This window comes from Elephantulus edwardii, unplaced genomic scaffold (assembly GCF_000299155.1).
Source record: "Elephantulus edwardii isolate Elephantulus edwardi_28Jun2011 unplaced genomic scaffold, EleEdw1.0 scaffold00216, whole genome shotgun sequence".
Classification (NCBI taxonomy): domain Eukaryota; kingdom Metazoa; phylum Chordata; class Mammalia; order Macroscelidea; family Macroscelididae; genus Elephantulus; species Elephantulus edwardii.
Window position 1 is genome coordinate 551,316 of NW_006399966.1, and position 22,788 is coordinate 574,103.

Here is a 22,788-nt window from a genome sequence, read left to right on the forward strand (position 1 = left end):
AATTACAAGAATTGTTGCTAACCTTGAGGAGAATGAGAATCCCAGAACACTTGATTGTGCTAATGTGAAACCTATACTTTAACCAGGAAGCAGTCCTCAGAACAGAGCAAGGAAACACTGCGTGGTTCAAAATCAGGAGAGTAGTGTGTCAGGATGCGTCCTGGCTCTGTAACTTTTCAATCTATATGCAGAACAGATTATTCAGGTGGCTGGGCTTTATGAGGAGTCATGTGGCATCAGGACTAAATAAAAACTCAAAACCTACATTATGCAGATGACACAACGTTTCTTGCTGAAACTGAGGAGAACCTGAAGAGCTTGTGGCAGAAGGTCAAGGACTGCAGTCTTCAATATGGATTGAAGCTCAACATCAAGAAGACAAAGATTCTCATCACTGGGCTAACTGACATCACCATGATAGATGGAGAAGTGATTGAGGTTAATAATTACAGCTTGCTCAGCTCCACAACCAACACTTTTGATACCAGCAGTTAGGAAATTAAAAGATGAATTGCACTGGGAAAATTAGCTGTCACAGACCTCTCCAGAGTACTGAGAAGCAAGAATGTCAGTCTAGAGACAAAGGTGTGCTTGATCCAGAACATGGTCATTATAATTACTTGCTGTGCATCAGAGAGCTGGACAATGAATGACTAAGTAGGACAAAAGAAGAATAGATGCCTTTGAGTTGTGGTGCTAGAGAAGACTCTTCAACATATCATGAACCACCAAGAAAGCAAAGAGGTCTGTCTTGGAGAGGGTGAAACCAAGTTTCTTGTTGGAGGCTAGGATTTTGACGCTTCATCTCACATACTTTGGACATGTGGCCAGGAAGAACTGGTCCTTAGATAAGGACATCATGCTTGTAAGGGTGGTGAAAGAGCATAGAAGAGGAAGACCCCAGATGAGAGAGACTGATACAGTAACTGGGGCAATGAAGGTAGGTGTGTTGGAGTCAGCAAGAATGGCTAAGGACATGGCAGGCTTCAGAGCTGTTGTACATAGGGTTGCTGTGAATTGCAGGTGACTTGACGGCACATAAAAACAACAACAACAACAAATCACAGTACCTTGTCAGTGCTCTCTTATTAAAAAGCATTAGTAGAAAGCAATACTTTGTAGAATTACTTTAAAAAGAGTAAAAACTATTTTCAAATTTTGTATAATATCAATTTCAGCACTAGTAATAGTAAATGTGACTTTTACAGCAATATATTTTTCTACTACATTTTCATAGGTGTTGACTCATAAAAAGTAAATATAAATGATGAGGATCTATGCCCCTCAATATAAACAAACCTACAGCAGCCCATATCTAGTTCTCATAAAATATTCACTTGGAGGATACAAATGAGATACTTTTCCATCATCCACTGGTTTCATCAGAATGGCTCTTCTGAGTGCAACAATGAATGAATGAAAACCCAAAATCTCTGTAAATGTTCACTAAAACAAAAAAAAATTTAATAATAATTTAAAAAAAAGAAAATTGGTAAAAAAAAAAGAATGGTTCTTCTGTCTGCTGCAAACTGCTAAGAATTTAGATATATTTCTAGGATCAAATTATCAATTACAATCTTTTGTTTTTAAAAAACCTACAATATTTACAACAGAAAACAGATAAGGAAAATTTATTTTCTTGGATACTTTCAAGTTTCAAGTATTATCTAAAGAGTTTAGACTCTACATTATGTGAACTGATATGGATTAATGTGAATTAAAAAACTAGGTAAGAATAAATGGGGTTGTGACTTATGCCCAATTGTGGGGTTTATACTACTCTTTCCAAAGAAATCAGTCTTTGTCCATGTTTCATGAGCAGTAACTTCTGAATCTTTCGATTTCCCCTACAAATCACAAGTATTTTTTAAGAGGGTTCCAGATCACATCTAACAGGTTATGAAACGAAGTGATTCTTCGGTAGGGACTAGGCTAGACTAGAGATCTTTGTCACTATGTCACAGCTACTATAATAACATGGCAAAATCCTTAATAAAAGCTATAGATATTTAATCTCCATGTCCTCCCAAGTTGATGAAAGACATCTGATCTTGAGAGGTGTTGTACAGTGGCTTGAGTTTTTAAAAATGTTTGTTCTAGCCTACTGGGTTTGATTTTCACCAGAGAGTTGAGTGGGGCTGTGCTAAAATAATTACGTTAATAGTATCTTTTGAGTGGTCACATGCAAACAAGTGTGCATACTACTAATGAGGGGAATTGGTCAGTCTTGCCAACCTGCTAGATTCAATGGGCAGATTTAGCAGCATAAAAGCTGATCTCAAAACCAGCAAGAAAGAAGAATCATAGAGTCTAGTGTGCATTCACTTGGGCCAGACAAGAACAGTAGTAGCAGAGAACAGAGACTAATATGACATGACAGAGAGCTGAGCCCCAGGGAGCCAATCAGAGAATGGAGGTCTTTGTTTGCACTTCCTGGAGGACTGGGAGATGAGAGCTGAGGGAAGAGATGCTTATGTGGCGGGACTAAGAGTCTTGAGGCTGAAGAGCAAAGGGCCTCAAAGCAGGCTTGAGAAGCTGTCCTGGCTATAGAATTATATTAGGTTTCCAGCCTGAGCCATATAACCTGTCAATTTCCTTAATAAATATCATTATCATGAGTATGATCTGTGAGTTCTTAGCAGATCTAGTAGCGGAGCAGTGAGAACCCTGGGAGGGATGGTTGGTACCATACTTGGTAGAAGCAGCATGGGGACCTGGGAATTGGCTTTGTGTTGTGGATAGAGACTGCTCTCCCTTACAGAATTAGTGGAGATCAAACACAGCCACCCTTGTGCTTTTTACTCTAGTTTTACAGGAGGGTCTGAGCTCTTTTTGGAACAAGGAGGCTCTACAATGGGAATCTTCAAGACTTTATGTAGTCATCTTTGTGTTAATCTTAATTGTTGTTGTTATGTGCCGGCTACTTAACAATAAAGCTCTATTTACTTTGTTCCATGAATCACTGGATTACTGAACCCAAGGGAATACCATGAAGTAAGCAGTAAGAGGCCTGGGAGCATAAACTGATGACTGGAGCTGAAAGGGTAATGGTTGTTGTTAGCTGCACTAAAGAATGAAATGCTACCTACTCTGTGCCATCTCCATGACTAGCTGGAGACGGATCACATTATTGTGATCCATAGGGTTTTCGCTGGCTTTTTTAAAAAATTATTACTATTATTATTATTATTATTTTTAAATATTTATTAAAATTTAAATTTTTTACCAGTCCTTAGAGAAGGACATCATGTTTGGAAGGGTGGAGGGACAGTACAAGAGAGGAAGACACTGAATGAGATGGACTGACTCAGTGCCTGGGAAAATGGGGGTAGGTGTGTCAGAGATGATGAAATTGGTTCAGGATCAAGCAGGATTCAGAGCTATTATATATATAGATTTGCTACGAGTAAGAGTCAACTGAATGGCACATAATAACAACAACAATACATATATTTATTAAAATATATGCACCAACCACAAATACCAAAGATGAAGAAAGTGATGATTCCTACCAGCTTTCGCAGTCTGAAACTGATTGAACAGGCAATCAAGACGCATCAATAATAACTGATGACTGTAAGGTAAGGGCTGAAAATGAAGAAGTACTGTAAGTTGGAAAATATAGCCTTCATGACAGAAAAGAAAGAGACTGGAGATCACCCTCTGGCTTATTTTTAAAAGGAGATCATCATGTCTTTTTTTTGCTAGTTCACCTTGGTCTTGGAACTTTACTGAAACCTATTCAGCATTTCAACAATATGTAAAGTCTGCACTGACAGATGATGGCTGCATATGAGGTGTACTGCTAGGGCATCAGACCCAGGTTTATCCCCATGGAAGGTAAGAATTCTAAGGTAAGAATTCTACTATGAACCACCAATGAATTTTGGAAAGATAAAGAGAAAACAATGAATCTGCAGGCAGAAGGTCAGGAGTGAGAGAGCCTTAGGGACAATCAAATTTGTGGCTGATTCATGATGTCTTGGGATGATGTGGTAACTTGGCAGTCTACAGAAATTATGTTTTAACCTGAATTATCTGAATGTTCTCCAAGCAGTTAGGGAGAGAGAAAGAAGCATTGTAAGTATAGCTATTGTCAAGAGAAATAGCAGAAATCTGAAACCTGGAAGTTGATTTTTCATGCACCAACCTTGCTATAAAGACATATTTTTCATATTTAAACATATTTGTTCTTGAGTCATAATATACATAGAAAAGGCATTTTCTACCATGCAGAAAGTTTTAAAAAAGGATGTCTTATTCATACACACAAACACACATATGCAAACCCAAGTCTGACAGGGTTCCCAAAGTTATCCAAGCACCAATATGTGGTTTGGGGAAACAGACTCCAACAATTCAAATTATAGCTCTTTAGCCACTTAATCAGTCTCTTCTTTGTGGTTGTGAAACTCTCTACTACAACCATGAGGAATGAACTTTTTCTAAACCACTTTTGGGGTAGTTAGATGATGTATGTGAACTCAGCAGAAGAAACAGCATAATTTTTATACCCACCCCTTACTTGAGGTAATGTATCTAAAAGAGGGAAGAATTTATTTTTCTATTTACCTTTATTTCTCTCTTTAAGCATCATTTAAAAACATAAATTTTGCACATACATTTCAGCAACTCTAAAGCAGAGGGTTTTTTTTAATACAAAGAAAAGATAAAAACACAAAATGATTAACATAAAACTAACTTACCAATGATGCCACTATCTCTGCTTTCAAGAGTGGAGGTTGGACTAGTGACAGCCCCATAGCTGCAATCCTTGGCAGTAGCATTTGTACTGATTGGCGGGAGGGTGGAACAGGGGCTGCTGGCTGGTGGAGAGGCAGTGCTGCTGGTCAGGGTGGAACAGGGACTTATGCGCTGGGTGATTGCTGATGTCTGAAAAGTTGGAGTAAAGAAGAAACTAATGAGCTGTTATTAATTATGTCTTGATTTGAAAAATTAAAAATAACCTACATGCCAAACTTTTAATTATCTATTGTTGAGTACCCTTGAGTAAAAAAACGACTGACAGCTAACCCTCCAGCAGGTTTTGAGAGACAGTTAACCACACATGAGGAGAAGGTCTATCTTTCTCCTGAGGAGCAGCTGGTAGATCTGAACTCTAAGCTTTTAGGCTGATAGCACAACTCCTTACCACTAGGCCACTACAGCTACCTATGTTTATTAGGCTCTGTGTATTTCTGCTTTCTAGGATACATGGTTCTAATGTCTACATTTGGGGTAAATTTAATAATTTTAACATGAGCAGTGACTATAAACATCTTTCTAAAATTTTTTTCACGTGCTAATTTTTTTGTTATGCTTTTTCCTTGCTATATCAAGAAGGTTTTCCTTGCTATATCAAGAAGGTTTGGAATTTTGTCTTGTCAATACTAGTCTTTTATGAGAAAAAAAATACAAACACACACACACACACTCTCACTCACTCTCTCTCTCTCTCTCTCTCTCTCCCCTGTACTCTAGGAGAGGGGGGAAAAATAATGCAAGCCCGTACTCCTCAATCCTTCATTCTCTTTTTAAAAAATTTCTCCTCTCTTTTACTTACATGTATCTTTGATGCATAGGGAGATGCCAAGAGACAATAAGTACAGGGAGAAATGCCCTTTTAAAAGAATTTTGTAAATCCTAAATATTAATGTGATACAGAAAGAAATAAAATCTCTGTGGAATTTTATTACAGACTGAGTCTTTTTGTATCCTGAATAATTTTTACTTACAAAAGCATCTCCTTTCAAAGTTTTTGATCGAGTGTAAACTTGGTAATATATTTTACCAAGTGATTTAGTGAATTCAAAGATGAGTCACTTTTCTCTAAATCTTTCTACTCAAATAAACAATAAAAATAACGAATAAAAGGACTTTCTTCCCCCAAAACACTAAAAACATATTATCCTTCTCAAAGTTCTAAGTTATCAGTAACAAAATTACTTAAGGAGTATAAAAATTTAACATCTTTAGCTATCTCTCAACTTCCTATCAAACAGTTTATATTCACATTATTTGTTAAAATGGAGGGTTTACATTTAAAAAACTGACTTGAAAATGCACTGATTACCACATGAGAGGATATCAAGGTTCTTTTACCCTGCCTAAAAATGCAATCCAGATGCAACTCTTTGTATTATATTACTTGTGACTGATCTAAGTTTTGATTTTAATTCAAATGCTGTTAACCCACTGCTGCTGAGTCAGTAATTACTTATGGTGACCCTTGATTAGATTTCCAAGGCTATAAAACTGAATGGGAACAGACCTCAGAACAGCTGGTGGATGAGACTGCTCACCTTTCAACTGGGAACACAGCATGTAATCCTTTCTGTTATGAGGATGATTGCACATGTGATAAGCAGACCATATAAGAGAAATGTGACTCAAGCACAAGTGGCAGTCTTAGAACTCTAAAGCCAAGGAAATCTTTTCAGCCATGTCAATAATATAGGGAGATAAACTTTTCTTTCCCCCTTTTCAAACATGGTGAAAGGAGCTCTGGTGATGTACTCCATTACATGTTGTGCTGCCACCCACGGATGATGGACAGTCTCCTCCTATAAAGATTTACAGCCTTGTAACTGAATGGAGGGTCTCTCTGAGTAGAAGCTGACTTGATAAACAGTGGATTTGGGATATTTTTTATTCCCCCCTAGCTTTCCCCATCAATAATTCATACATAGATTCATAAAGAGAGGCTGCAATCTCTGCAATGTGCCAATGTGCTTCTTGTTTCTATGCATCTGTTTGTCAAAGATGAGAAAAGGGATGAGGTTTCCCTATCCCTCTTCTCATCTTTGGTTTTGGGGAAATGTTGACCTTTTCGTTTTGTAGAATTGGTTGTTTTAAGGAGTACAACCAACAACAAGAAGTACATTTGGAAGCTCTGGCAGCCAACTTTAAGAAGTTCTGTGCAATCCCTAACACACGATTCAAATCCACTAGCTGCTCAGGGGAAAAGGATGGGAAATCTCTTTCCATGCGATTAACTGACTCTGAAAACCCGCTTGGAGGTTCATTTATGAGTCAGTTTCTAACTCAACAGTACATAACATGATCGAGTATATAATTCATGATTTTGTTTTTTGTTTTATATTCCCTTTATTATCTATCTGAAAGGTGGTCTTTGGGAAAGTCTTCAGTTTTACGTTTAAAGATTGTCTCCAGGTAATGCTCTTAGGGATTCCTCTGTTCCCTCTCCAATCAGTTGCAGTTTTTGCTGTGTGCTGTTAGTCAGAACTGATAACTGACCCTCCAGTGGGTTTACAGAGGCTTTAAGTATCAGAGGAGGAGACTGCCCATCTTTCTCCTGCAAAGTAGCAGGTGGATTCAAATGGTCTGCCTTTGGGTTGGCAGCAAAACTCCTTACCCACTAGGTCCCCAGCACTTCCTTCTGACCAGTGAAGTCTGTTACTTATTTATTTGAATTTGGTTCTTTGATTTTTAACCTTTCTAAGTAGGACCTTATACTGTCGCTTTGGCCAGAATGGTTGGATAAGGGAAACTGGGATTTCATCATCTCATTCTCCTGGTCTTAGGTTAGAGGAGGCTGTGGTACATGAGGACCATTAGTCCTTTGGCTTAAGTGCTTCCTTGATTCTTCATTTTTCTTTGTTTTGCTTTTGCTCAAGGCAGGTATAGATCAACAGTGGCTCCTCAAATGGCCACTCCTCACCAGACAAGGATGCAGAACATATCTCCATGATTTGTGTTTTGCCAACTGACCTAGATATCCCCAGAAACCATGGTCTTTACTAGTCTTTTTTTTTTTAATTTTATTATTTTGTGTGCATGTACCATCAAATCAGATCTGACTGGTACAGGAGGATATTGCGCCTCCTTCTCCGGCAGAGCATCTGGTGGATTCGAACCGTGTTCCTCTGGGATTGCAATGCAGCTTCTTGCCACTAGGCCACCAGAGCTCCCTTACTAGTCTTTTCTGAATAAACAATAAGACCTCAAATCTATGTAAACTTGTCTTCTAATACATACCTATTCTTCAGAGGATGGAAGGTTTCAAATAGTTTATCTCTATTTTTAAAAAATGTTGGCCAATCAGAGCAACACTCTTTTTTTAAAAATTTTGTTATTTTTGTGTGTGTACCGTCAAATCAGATCTGACTCGTATAGGAGGAGATTGTCCCTCCTTCCTCAGCAGAGCATCTGGTGGATTCGAACAGTGTGCCTCTGGGATTGTAGTTGCAGCTCCTTGCCACTAGGCCACCAGAGCTCCCCCAGAGCAACACTCTTAACTGAGTGTGTGGAAGAATCATTACAGAATGAAAAAACCAGACAAAAAAAGCCCCAGTATGCTCTATCTCCCAAATCAGCAGATACTAAGTCCTACCCTAGACTTACTAATTTGAATTTTTCAAGTTGGGAATTCGTCATGGGAACTCTGGTGGCCAGGAGGTTAGGAGCTTTCCTGCCAACCTGAATGCACCCAGTTTGGATCTGCTCCATGGAAGAAAAATGGGAAATCTCCTCTTGTGCAATTTATAATCTTTGAAAACCCACTGGAGGGTCAGCTGTGGACCAGTTTTGACTTGATGGTACATAACAACAAAAACAACAACATGTAGATTCTAATATGCATTCCCAGTTTAAGAAACATGTAGAGAAATAAAACTGTATTTGGATCTCTTACATGAGATTTATCTACAATACTCTCAACAATAACAACAATATCTCTAGTGGTACTGTGTTAAGATACTGGTGTATAAACTAAAAGGTTAGTTCAAACCCACCAGCTGCTCCATGGGAGGAAGATGAGGCAGTATACGCTTCCATAAAGGATTTACAGCTTTGGAGACCCTGTGGGACAGCTTTTATGTCCTACAGAGTCATTACGAGTCAGAATTAATTCAATGGTATAGATGAGTATAGTCACCCCACATTGAAAAAGTTTTATTTTGGTACATATCTATTACTTTTATAATAATTTGTTTCTCAGGTAAGATGCTCAGTAACCTTACACACACAAAAAAACAATGAATGTAGAGATGAAGCCCAAACAAACCTTAGTGTTTAAATTACAAGTTCTCTTCTGCAGAATAAAACACATATAATATAGGCTTTAAAGTTTAAACTATAAAAGCAAAGTTAAAAGACCAAAATAGAAAATGGAAAATTGTTCATGGTTTATGGATCTCTTAAGTACATAAAATATGAACTTTTGCTACCTTAATAAATGTGTGTGAATATACATATATATGGAGATATATATAAGATATATCTATATATAAATATAACTGATTAATTACAATGTCTAATGAAACCTAATTGATGTTATATTAGTTTGAATGGATTTCCATATATGATAGAAATCACAAGTTACAGCATAATACCCTGTAAACAAGGGAGGGGAAAAAAGAAATTAAAGTGGTCAATTGAGTAACAATTGCAATGATACCTTTTGTAGAAAAATGACAGATTCTGACTTGTGTTGGATTTTATTATCACTAGAACCGTTCAGAACGCATAATTATCATGTTAATTTATATTATAAAGAACTGACCCTCCAGTGGGTTTTCAGAGGCAGTAAATGTCATGGGAAGAGAATGCTTATCTTTCTCCCACAGAGAAGCTAGTGAATCAGAACTGCATACTTTTGCATTGGCAGTATAACTCCTTACCACTAAGCCATTGTCTTTGCAATTACTTGCCATGCATCAAAAGTGCTGGATGATGACTAAGGATGACAGAAGTAGAATCGATGCAGTTGTAGTGCTGGAATAGTCTCGAACACCATGAACCACCAAGAAAACAAACAGGTTTGTCTTAGAGAAGGTGAAACCAAGTTTCTCCTTGGAGGCTAGGATTTTGAAGCTGTCTCACATACTCTGGGCACGTAACAAGGAGCGACTGGTCCTAGGGGAAGGACATCATGCTTGGAAGGACGGAGGGACAGTCCAGGAGAGGAGTACCCCAGATAAGATGGACTGTACAGTAACTGGGGCATGGGGCTAAGTGTGTTGGAATCAGTGAGACTGACTCAGGGCAGGGCAGGCTTTAGAGCTGCTGTACATAGGGTCACTATGAGTCACAGGCAACTTGATGGCACATAACAACAACAAGTAGCCATCAGAGCTCTCTATAATTATTATAGGATTTTTTAAATATCTTTCTTAGTAATGACACTGTTTAGCTATATGAAAGTAACTTGTGAGGTTCTAAAATAGTTTGCAGGGTATATTATATTTCAAAGGCTATCTAGATTTTATTATAAACATCTTATATTTATATAATACTTTACAGTTGAAAAACATTTTTACATCTATCATGTCAATTGTGATTTATCAAACTGCACAGATATATAGCATTATTTCACCATTTAAGAAAGGAAAAAAATCACTAAAAATTAGTAATTTCTCCCAAATCAATTGCTGCTTATATGCATATAATATTTATATTGTACTTTAAACATTTTATATGGCTGTTTTATAGTTTTAAAGTACTTTCATATTAATTATTTAATTTTTCCTCCCCAACAATTCTATCACGTGTTATCTCACACTGTGCCAGAACAATATAGCACAGTTACTAAGAACAGAAGTAAAAAAACAGGTGTAAAAAAGGAGACGACTTAGATTTAAACACATTCTATCACATTCTGGCAATAATTTCCATTTTCTTATGTGAAAACTGTAAAAAGGATGTTTTCTATCTCACTGAGTTGCAAGAAAACATGAACTAATAAAAGTAAAGCAATTACTGCAATGACTGATACACATAGCAAGCATTTAATAAGTATCTGTTAATTATCAAAATATTGAAGAATTATCAAGAATATTGAAGGCTCAGAGACATTAAACTAACATGTTCAAGTTTACAAAAAAGATTGAAGTGCCAGAACTAAAATGCAAATTTTCTATTCCTTACTCAGTGACTTTCCTATTATAATAAATTAATTCTACCACTCATTTGGTTTTAAACTATTTTATTCTGTAAATGTGTAAGTAAAAGAATAGCCCACATATATGTGGCTTTATTCAGAAATCACTGGGACATATTGTATTATATATGAAGAATCTCAAAAGGAGTTCGTTTATATTTTAATATGCAAAGAAATATAGCATCACAGAAACGGAGAATCAATTAGCAAATACAAAGATTATTATCTTGTCATTATCTGGTATCAGAGACCTCTCCAAAATGTTTAGAAGTAATGATGCCAGTTTGAAGATTAAGGTACCTGATTCAGGCACACTTTCTCAATGCAATCAATGTGTCTTCTGATTTCTTGGTTACTGGTGCCAAGAATGTTGATTTGTGGATCTAAGTAAGATTAAATCACTGACAATTTCTGTCTCTTTTTTATCTATTATGATATTGCCTATTGGCCCAGTGGAGAGAATTTTTTGTTTTCTTGGCATTAAGATGTAGCCCATAATGAAGACTGTAATCGGATCATCTGTCACAAGTGTTTCAAGTCCTCCTAACTTTCAGCAATGATGGCTGTGTCATCCGCATAATGCAGGCTGTTGATGAGTCTTCCTCCAATCCTGATACATTATTCTTCATACACTTCAGCTTCTCAAATGATTTGTTCTGAATACAAGTATGGAGGAAAGCTACAGCCCTGACACACATCTTTCCTGATTTAAAACCATGCAGTGTTCCTTGCTCTGTTTGGACAATAGGTTTATTCTTCTATAGGCTTCACATGAACATAATTACATGTTCTGAGAATCCCACTCTTGTTAATGTCCGCTATAGTCTGCTATTTTCTACACAGTCAAAAGCTTTCCCATAGTCAATAAAAGGTCAATAAACATTCTTCTGGCATTCTCTACTTTCAGTAAGGATCAATCTGGTATCAACAATAATAGTCCTTATGTTGTGACCTCTTCTAAATCCAGCCTGAATTTCTCTTAATTCTCTGTTGATGCACTGTTCTAGCCATTTTAAAATAATCTTTAGGTGTTGTTGTTGTTATGTGCCATCGAGTCGTTTCCGACTCATAGCGACCCTATGCACAACAGCTCTAGACCCTGCTCTAACCTGTGCCAACTGCACCGCCTCTGACACACCCATCCCTATTATCCCAGTCACCGAATCAATCCATCTCATAGAGGGTCTTCCCCTCCTGCGTTGTCCCTCCACCCTCCCAAGCATGATGTCCCTCTCCAAGGACCCGACCCTCCTGGCAACATGTCCAAAGTATGTCAGATGAAGCCCCAGAATCCTTGCCTCCAAGGAGCAGCTTGGTTTAATCCTCTCCAAGATGGATCTGTTTGTTTTCCTGGCAGTCCAGGGTACATTCAGTACCCTTCTCCAGCACCACAGCTCAAAAGCATCCACTCTCCTTCTGTCCTCCCTAGTCATTGTCCAACTCTCTGATGCATAACAAGCGATTGCAAATACCATGACCTGTATCAGGCGCACCTTAGTCTCCAGAGAGACACTGTTGCTCCTGAGTACGTTTGAGAGGTCCCTAACGGCAGACTTTCCCATCGCGATACGCTTTTTGATTTCCTGACTGCTGGTGCCAAGAGTGTTGACTGTGGAGCCGAGCAAACTGGAGCTGTGAACACTCTCAATCTCTTCATCATCCATCCTGACGCTGCCAATTGGTCCAGTGGTGAGAATCTTTGTCTTCTTGACATTGAGCCTCAGTCCATACTGAAGGCTGCAGTCCTTGACCCTTCGCAGCAAGTGCATGAGGTCCTCCTCAGTTTCAGCAAGCACGGTTGTGTCATCTGCATAACGCAGATTGTTAATAGATCTTCCACCAATCCTGATGCCACAATTCTCCTCATAGAGCCCAGCTTCTCGGATAATCTGCTCTGCATACATGTTGAAAAGGTATGGAGACAGGATGCATCCCTGGCGTACACCCTTCCCAATTTTGAACCATGCAGTGTTACCTGCTCTGTTCTGACTACTGCCTCTTGATCCAAGTACAGGTTTCGCATTAGCACAATTAAATGTTCTGGGATTCCCATTCTTCTCAGAGTCAGCCACAGTTTGTTATGATCCACACAGTCAAATGCCTTTGCATAATCAATGAAACACAGATAGACATTCTTCTGGTATTCCCTTGCTTTCAGCCAAGATCCATCTAACATCAGCAACAATAGCCCTAGTACCACGACCCCTTCTAAACCCAGCCACAATTCTCCTCATAGAGCCCAGCCTCTCGGATAATCTGCTCTGCATACATGTTGAAAAGGTATTATCCAATCTTTAGGTAAGTAAAGCATAATCCACAGATTTGCACAAAAAAAATAGAAGATTTTACTTACATATATTATTACTGATAATTGTTTGGTACTTTCCACATTGTTGGGTCATCTTTTTAGGGATGGGAACAAATATAGATCTCTTCCAACTGGCTGGCCAGGAAGCTGTCCTCAAAATTTTCTGGCATAATTTGGTGAGCATGTCTAGAGCTGCCATCTGTTTGCTGAAACACACTAATTGGTATTCCACTGATTCCTGGGGCCTTATTCTCTGTTAATGCCTTCAATGCAGCTTGAACTTCTCCTTTCATCACCACTAGTGCTTGATCAGCTGCTTTCTAAAATGGCTTGTCCACCAAGTCTTTGTGGTAGTGACTCAATATATTCTTTCCATCTTCTTTTGATGCTTCCTGGATCATTTAGGATTTTGTCCATGGCATCTTTAAATATTATAATTTGAGCTTCAATTTGCTTTTCAGTTCTTTCAGCTTAAGAAATGCTAAGGGAGTTCTTCCCTTTTTGTTCCCCAGCTCTAGCTAGCTCTTTGCATAGTCCTTCATAATACTTTGCACTGTCTTCTCATGCTGCCCTATGAAATCGTCTGTTCATCACTTACTTAGCAATTCTTTCCTTTCTTTTGACTTCTTGACAGCCTAGTGCTATTTTGATCTCTTCTGCCATCCATTTTGGTGTTTTTGTGTTTTATTTTCCTCTCTCCTCTGTAATGTTTTGCTTTCTTCATGGATAATATCCTTGATGTCATCCCACAACTCTTCTGGTTTTTTGGTCATTAGTGTTTAAAATGCCTGAAGCTATTCTCGATTTTTAAATTCAGATGGGACAGACTCAAAGTCATATGTTGGTTCTTGTGGGCTTGTTTTAACATGCTTCAGCTTGAGCTTGCACATAAGTAACTGATGGTATATTCCACAACCTGCACCTGGCCTGGCTTTGACTGCTGATATTGAGCTTCACCAATGATTCTTTCCAAAGATGTAGTCAATCTGATTCCTGTGTAGCCCAGCCGGTGAGATAAGTGTGTAGAGCCGCTGCTTGTGTTTTTTTTAAAGAAGGTGAATGGAGTGAATAAATCATTGATTGTACACATTTTATCTCCATCCTCATTTCTGTCATCAAGTCTGTAATTTCCTATGACTAGTCCCTTTTCTTTTTTCTCAATTTTTGCATTCCCATCACAATGATTATTAATGAATCTTGATTCTAAGTTCAGTCAATCTCTAATGTTAAAGGTAACAGATATCCTCAATTTTGTCACCTCTGGCTTTATCGTTTATGTGTAGGTTTTTGATTTGGCGATGTATGTGTATACATACACACACACACTTTCCATTTTTGTCTACAAAGTATAGCTTTGGTTATAATGTGAACTGATATATCTACATCTCAGACAAACCCTTCCTTGTATTTTTGTAGAATAGATAAGCAAAAAAGCTTCAACAACTAAAGATGTAATATCAGTTCAAGACAAAATATAAGTAAGAAAGTAAAGCAATAGGTACAAAGACATAGTGAAAGTAGGTGCAAATAGATAAAGCTAATTAATAATTAAGAAAGACCTCATGGAGAAGATAACAATGAGCAGAACTCTGACTGAGGCTAGAAAGTGAGTTATGCGGGAAGAACACTCCAGTACAAACAAATATGCGTGATGTTGGGAGGACATGGAGGTGAGTGTGGATGAAAAAGGGTAGAAGGGAGAGTGGTAGGAACTTAAGTAGAAGAGTAGCACTGGGCCAGATCAAGCATGGCTTTGCTGACCATGGTGAAGATTTTAGATTTTGTTCTAAGTGACAGAAAAGCCAATGAAAGATTGAGAAGAGAGTAGTAATAGGATTAAATTAGTATTTTATTAAGGATCACTCTTGGTCAATGGGTAAGGAACAGACTATACATTCATGCCTTGTGTCTATGTAAGGTTGGGCTTCAAAGACAGGGTCATTATGTGAAAATAGTGATGTCCACATCAGATCTCAAACTGGAGATCACCACATAACAACATAACTTCCAAACTTCACAATAACTGTCAAATTCTGTAATTTTATAACATAATCCAATCAAACAGACACATAATGTTAACCACCACAGACAGTTTTATTTGTGTCTCATACCTGAGGATTGCTGAGTTACTGCTAATGAGCAAAACAGAGGGTAATTTTTTTTTAAACTATGCTCATAAATTTGAAATGTTAAATAACGAGATAGTCAAAAGGTGAGGTGTAGCTCTTGTGGCGCTGCAGGTTAAATGTTGGGCTGCTAATGGAAAACATTAGTGGTCTGAAGCTAACAGCCGCTATGGAGGACAAGCATGAGGTAATCTGCTTCCATAAAGATTTACTGCCTTGGGAATCCCTAGGGGACAGTTCCGCTCTGTGCTTCAGGGTAGCTGTGAGTCAGAATCTACTTAACAGTTGTGGGTTAGGTGTCTAAAGAGACAGGAGGAGGAACAGCGAGATCTAGAAGGAGGTCATTTATTCATCTAGTAATTTGTACTGGACACCTATTAATGGTAGATACTTTTCTAGGTGCAGAGGTTACAGCACTAAAAAGAGTAGGGAAATATGCCAGGCCTCCAGGCTCACATTACAATAGCTCAGGCAAGAGATGACAGACAATAGCTTGAATGTAAATGACAGCAGATGAAGTCATCAGAAGGGACTTGAGCTAATATATATTTTTAAGATAGAATCTGTTGAACATTAAATATGGAGTGTTACAGAGAAAAAGTAAAAAAATGGTTCCAAAGCTTCTGTCATTAGGACAAAAACACTGTAGGAAGAGGCAAGTTTGAAGTCATAAACAAAGGTCTCATTTTTTATATTCAACTTTTAAGATATACTTTAGACATAAAAGTAGAAAATGTAGTGTGGGCAGCTGTAGAGAGATTTGAGTTAAGGAAGAAAAGTAGGGCTAGCGAGAGAAATTTAAAAGCTAACATAGTACTTGAATAAGAATAGAGAAGAATCAAAAAAGTTAGGCTTTCTGGGTATCTGTCTAAAAACATCAGGTAATTTATTGTACAGCTGTCAAGATAAATGACCTAAAGAATGAGGGTAAAGACAACACAAGAGGCCTGAAGACGAGTCCTGGCATACTTGAACACTATTCTTAAGAGATAGCTCTTTATCTATCTACCGATCTATAGTCTACAGCATCTGGTATTCCCAGGCAGTCTCCCATCCAAGTACTAAGTAGGCCTGATCCTTGCTTAGCCTCTGAGATCAGACGAGATCGGCCACGTTCAGGATGGTATGGCTTTGTTGTTGTTGTTGTTATGTGCCGTCGAGTCGCTTGCGACTCATAGCGACCCTATGTACAATAGCCCTAAACTCTGCTCTGTCCTGTGCCAATCGCACTGTCTCTGACACTCCCATCCCAACTATCCCAATCACTGAATCAATCCACCTCATAGAGGGCCTTCCCCTCCTGCACTGTCCCTCCACCCTCTCAAGCATTATGTCCCTCTCCAAGGACCGGTCTTCTCCTCACAACATGTCCATATTATGTTAGACGGAGCCTCAGAATCCTTGCCTCCAAGGAGCCACCCGGTTTAACCCTCTCCAGGATAAATCTGTTTGTTTTCCTAGCAGTCCATGGTATTCTCAATACTCTTCTCCAGCACCACATCTCAAAGGCATCAATTCTCCTTCTATCCTCCTTGGTCATTGTCCAACTCTCTGATGCATAACAAGTGATTGTGAAGACAATGGCCTGTATCAAACGCACCTTAGTCTCCAGAGAGACACCACTGTTCTTCAGTACTTTGGAGAGGTCCCTAACAGCAGACTTTCCCATGGCAATGTGCCTTTTAATTTCTTGGCTAGTGGTGCCAAGAGTGATGACTGTGGAGCCAAGCAAACTAAAGCTGTGTACAATCTCAAGCTCTTCACCATCCACCCTGATGTTGCCAATTGGTCCAGTGGTGAGAATCTTTGTCTTCTTGACATTGAGCCTCAATCCATATTGGAGGCTGCAGTCCTTGACCCTCTGTAGCAGGTGCTTCAGGTCCTCTTCAGTTGTAAAATCATTACTACTAATATTTTTAATAACTAATTAAACCCTTTACTTCACCACCAGAGAAAGACAAGTACTCAGGATTTAACATCTCTGAAAAATTACTGCAGGATCAGTTGAGTTGTTTCCAATTAGACAAAAATGTTAGCTAATAATATGCAATTTAAAATTAATTAATTTTTGTCATTACTGAAATACTTAGGGAGCTCTGGTGGCCCAGTGAAAGAAGCTATTCTGCAATCCCAAAAGCACATGGCTCAAAGTGACCATGTCCTCCACTCTTTGAGAGACGAATAGGCAATTTTCTTTGATGTGATTTACTAAATATGAAAACCCACAGGAGGGTCAGCTATGGGGCGCTTCCGCCACTTGATGACACACAATAACAACAGCAGCAAGAAGTGACATACTTAATTATAAGGAATTACTTTTTTAAAATGTTATTATTTTTTGTGTGTGTACCATCAAATCAGATCTGACTGGTACAGGAAGAGATTGCCCCTCCTTCTCCAGTAGAGCATCTGGTGGATTAGAACCACGTACCTCTGGGATATGAAACAACAACCAGAGCCAAAGAAGAAGAAATAGAAGATTTCTACCAACTTTTTCAGTAAGAGATTGATTGAACATGCAATCAAGATGCATTGATAATAATGGGTGACTGGAATGCAAAAGTTGGGAACAGAGAAGAAGAATCAGCAGTCAGAAAATATGAACTCGGAGACAGAAATGGGGCTGGAGATAGAATGACTGAATTTTGCACAACCAATGACTAATTCATTGCAAACACATTTTTTAAAGAGACATAAATTCAGGTTATACACATGGATCTCACCTGATGGTATGCATAGGAATCATCAAATCGATTACATCTGTGGAAGGAACCTCTGCAGAAGCTCTATCAGCTGTGAAAACTAGGCCAGGAGCTGATTGTGGAACAGACTACGAACGACTATATGCAAGTTCAAGTTGAAGCTGAAGAAAATTAAACCGAATCCATGGGAACCAAAATATGACTTTGAGTCTATCCCACCTGAATTTCATAACCATCTCAAGAACAGGTTTGAGGCCTTGAACAAGAATGAACGAAGACCAGATGAGATGTGGGAGGATATCAAAGGTATCCTCCAAGGAGAGTGCAAACGTTCTTTACAAAGACAGAAGAGTCAGAAAAGGCCAAAATGGATGTCAGAAGAATCTCTGAATATTGCACTGGAGCGCAGAGAAGCCAAAGCACAAGAACAATTCAAGATACTAAAGAGCTGACCAGAAGATTTCAAAAGGCAGTGCAGGATGACAAAGTAAAATATTACAACGAAATGTGCAAGGAGTTGGAGTCAGAAAACCAAAAGGGCCGAACTCGCTCAGCATTTCTTAAGCTCAAGTAACTGAAGAAAAAATTCAAACCTCGAGTTGCTATTAATCAAGGATGCTTTGGGCAGAGTACTAAATGATCCAGGAGGTATCAAAAGAAGATGGAAAGAATATACTGAGTCATTGTATCAAAAGGAATTGGCAGACACAGAAGAATTTAATGAAACAACATAAGAGCAAGAGCCTATGGTAATGAAGGAAGAAGTTCAAGCTGCTTTGAAAGAAATAGCAAAAAATAAGGCCCCATGAATACATGGTATACCAAACTGACATATTTCAGCTAATAGATGCTGCCCTGGATGTGCTCACCAAGTTGTGCCAAGAAATCTGGAGAACAACCACTTGGCCAACTAACTGGAAGAGATCTATATTTGTTCCATTTCCAAAGAAAGGTGACCCAACAGAGTGTGGAAACTATAGAACAATATCGCTGATCTCACATGCAAACAAGATTCTGCTGAAGATTATCCTAAAACGACTGGAGCAGCACATCAGCAGAGAACTGCCAGAAGTCCAGGCTGGGTTTAGAAGGGGTCGTGGTACTAGGGATATTGTAGCTAATGTCAGATGGATATTGGCTGAAAGCAGGGAATACCAGAGGAATGTCTATCTGTGCTTTATTGATTATGCAAAGGCGTTTGACTGTGTGGACCATAACAAACTGTGGCTGACTCTGAGTAGAATGGGAATCCCAGAACACTTGATCGTGCTAATACGAAACTTATACTTGGACCAAGAGGCAGTCATCAGAACAGAGCAGGGAAACACTGCATGGTTCAAAATTGGAAGGGCGTACACCGGGGATGTGACCTGTCTCCTCCATACCTTTTCAACCTGTATGCAGAACAGATTATCTGGGAGGCTGGGCTCTATGAGGAGAAATGCAGCATCAGGATTGGTGGAACATCTATCAACAATCTGCATTATGCAGATGACACAACCCTGCTTGCTGAAACTGAGGAGGACCTGAAGCGCTTGCTGCAGAGGGTCAAGGATTGCAGCCTCCAATATGGATTGAGGCTCAATGTCATGAAGACAAAGATTCTCAGCAGTGGACCTACTGGCAGCATTAGGATGGATGGTGAAGAGATCGAGATTGTTCACAGCTTTGGTCTCCTTGGCTCCACAATCAACACTCTTGGCACCAGCAGCCAGGAAATTAAAAGAAGTATTGAGATGGGAAAGTCTGCTGTTAGGGACCTCTCTAAAGTACTCAAGAGCAACAGTGTTTCTCTGGAGATTAAGATGCGTCCGGTACAGGCCATGGTCTTTGTAATCACTTGTTATGCATCAGAGAGCTGGACAATGACCAGGGAGGACAGAAGGAGAATTGATGCTTTTGAGCTTTCGTGTTGGAGAAGAGTGCTGAGGGTTCCATGGACTGCTAAGAAAACAAACAGATTCATCCTGGAGAAGGTTAAACTGGGCTGCTCCTTGGAGGCAAGGACTCTGAGACTTCATCTGACATACTTTGGTCATGTTTTAAGGAGAGACAGGTCCTTGGAGAAAGACATCATCCTTGGGAGGGCGGAGGGCAGGCGCAGGAGGGGAAGGCCCTCTGGGGGATGGATTGATTCGGAGACTGGGGCAATCGGGATGAGTGTGTCAGAGACAGTGAGATTGGCAAAGTAGGGTTGCTATGAGTCGCAAGCGACTCATTGGTACATACCAACAACCACCTCTGGGATTGCAGTGCAGCTTCATGCCACTAAGCCACCAGAGGTCCCTTAGGAATTACTTTTAAAAATTAAGACCATGCCAATCAATTGGATTCTTTTACTACATTTAATTTTGAAAGAAAAAAAAATTAAATTGGCTTAAAGAAATAAAACTGTTGAACATTTTTTAAAAATTTCTGGTGTTTTAAATTTCTGACATAAATACCAAGATCATCAATCTTTCAGATTTTCTACTTTTCTAATATATGCATTTTAACACCAAAATGTATTTTTCAGTACTGCTTTAGCCATAGCCTACAAATTTTGTTATATCCTGTTTGAACTTTTTGATAATAAACTACTCAGAAGTTTTTATTTAATAGGAAAATACCTACAGAGTTTCCCAGTTAACATTTTGTTATTGATTAATTTCATCATGATCACACAGAGCTCTTATGGTCTACTGGGTAGGAAATTGTGCTGCTAATCCAAAGTCATCTGGTTCAAATTCACTAGCTGTCCCTAGGGAGAAAAATGGGCAATATCCTTTCATACGATTTATAGCATCTGAAAACCCATTAACTATACTTGACTGCAATGAGTGATCACAGTGATTTTAATCTCTTGACATTTGTTGAAACTTACTCTATGAACAACTCTATCACTAAATTGGCAAATATTCCTTGAGTAATTGGAGAAAATGTATATTCTACAATTTCTGGGTGCAGTGTACATACATTTTAAGTTTGCTGGCTTGTTCATTTATTCTTTCCTTATCTATTCATTCTTTAATTTATTCACCTTTTCAATAAATCAAATCTAAAACTGGCTTTTGAAATCTAAGAAAGAAATTAAAAGACTCTTCGTAATTAGATGAAACATCATAATTATGGAAAATTAAAGTATAACTTCAATTCTCAAAAGATATTCCAGTAGAATTGTTATTCTCAGAAATCATACACACAGAATTAATACCTTTTCATTTCTGGTAATAATAACCTTATTCGTATCTTCATAACATGTTTCACAAAGTTGTTAGTAAGCAGCTTACCTGGCTTTCATCCTGTACGTCCATGCTATACTGGTCACCTGGCTGAACTTCTGCGACTTTCTCTCCAAGGAGGAAACCCAGACGAGTCATGAGTGTGTTTGCTGCCTCATCTACAGATGGAGGGGGGCCAAGTTCTTGTTCCGCATCACCTGTACGGAAAAAACATTGGAAAACATCATGACTAATGGGTTAGTTTGCCACTACTCTTATAGTCAATTCAGTAATTTCCTTAACTTTCACACTCTAAATCCAAAAGTACAAGATCCCTAACTAGAAACTATTTTCCTACTTTTAGGGATTAAATTTGGAGCTCTGGTGGACTCGTGCTAAGAAGCCATGCTATAATCCTGAAGGCAAGCAGTTGGAATCCACCAGCTCCTCTGCAGAAGTAAGATGGGCAATCCCCTCCTGTGTGATTTGCTGCCTCTGAAAACTTGCCAGAGAGCAAGCTGTGGGTCGGTTCCAACTCGATGGTTCACAACAATTCAGATTATCCTCAATATCTACCTGAAACACCTGAGGCTGAGGGAACATTGAGGAACAATTACCTAACTTAGGAGAGACTGAAGAGCATTATGCTGAGTGAACTCAGTTCCACAAGGATAAACATTGTATAAAACCATTATTATAGAATGAGTATAAGGATCCAAGAGGGGTGGGAGAGGTTGGAAGAAGAGGGATGAGGACGGGCAGGGGGATGGGGGATTAATCATGGGGTTGTACAATGTGAAGATATTCAGATTTTGTAAATAAACTAGTAGAAAAATGGAAAGAAAAAAACCCAACCAAAAACCAACAACAGAAACCCCCCAAACCCAAAACTTGCTGAACAGACATGACTTTCCTTTTCTTGGTCATCTAGAATCCCACTATAATCCTAGGCTTAAGATCTTGCTTCCAGTCACCATTTCATTCCAATTATTTTTAATTTTTCATTGTCTCTTTTCCTCTTTCTCACTCTCTCCTCTTTTACTGATAGATGTATTTCTCTCTCTCTCTTTTTTAACTGATAGATGTATTTGATCATTTTTATGGTGTTTCTTTCCCTTCCTTTGTTTGGATATTTGAAAATAAAGGATTGAGGGAGTACTGCTCAGATGCATTTTAAAAAAATGCTGTGATGACTTATAGTTTAATCCTTTGTTTTTTACTCTAAGACAAAACATCATTATCATTAGGGCAATTATTATTTTTTTTAAAAATTACTTTGTTAATAGCCAGATGAAGCACTTGCTATAGATAGAAAGCTTAGTGTATAGGATAAAATTTATTTGCGAAACAAACATCATTACTTTGGTAAAGAACTGGAAAAAAAGCATCTCTACATAATGTCCTGGACTGTAATGGAAGTTTTATATGTAAAATGGAAATTAATTACAGCCATTTCTCTTTACCATTAAGATGCAAAAGAAAGTTATTTATATAAAACATACAATGCTTTTAGATTTTAAGGTCAGTCTTCCTCTTTTATAGTATCAAGGAT

At 38.5% G+C, this 22,788-nt stretch overlaps 1 protein-coding gene across 1 annotated transcript in view; it reads right to left on the reverse strand.

Annotated features, from left to right (window-relative positions):
- The window catches only part of TANC2 (tetratricopeptide repeat, ankyrin repeat and coiled-coil containing 2), a 380,809-nt gene that overhangs the window by 198,823 nt on the left and 159,198 nt on the right, over positions 1 to 22,788 (reverse strand). Inside the window, exons 4-5 of the mRNA XM_006897797.1 lie at positions 21,306 to 21,454; positions 4,707 to 4,893 (exon numbers count right to left, since the gene is read on the reverse strand). Coding sequence (XP_006897859.1) covers positions 4,707 to 4,893; positions 21,306 to 21,454 — 336 coding nt within the window. The remainder of the gene's footprint in view (positions 1 to 4,706; positions 4,894 to 21,305; positions 21,455 to 22,788) is intronic.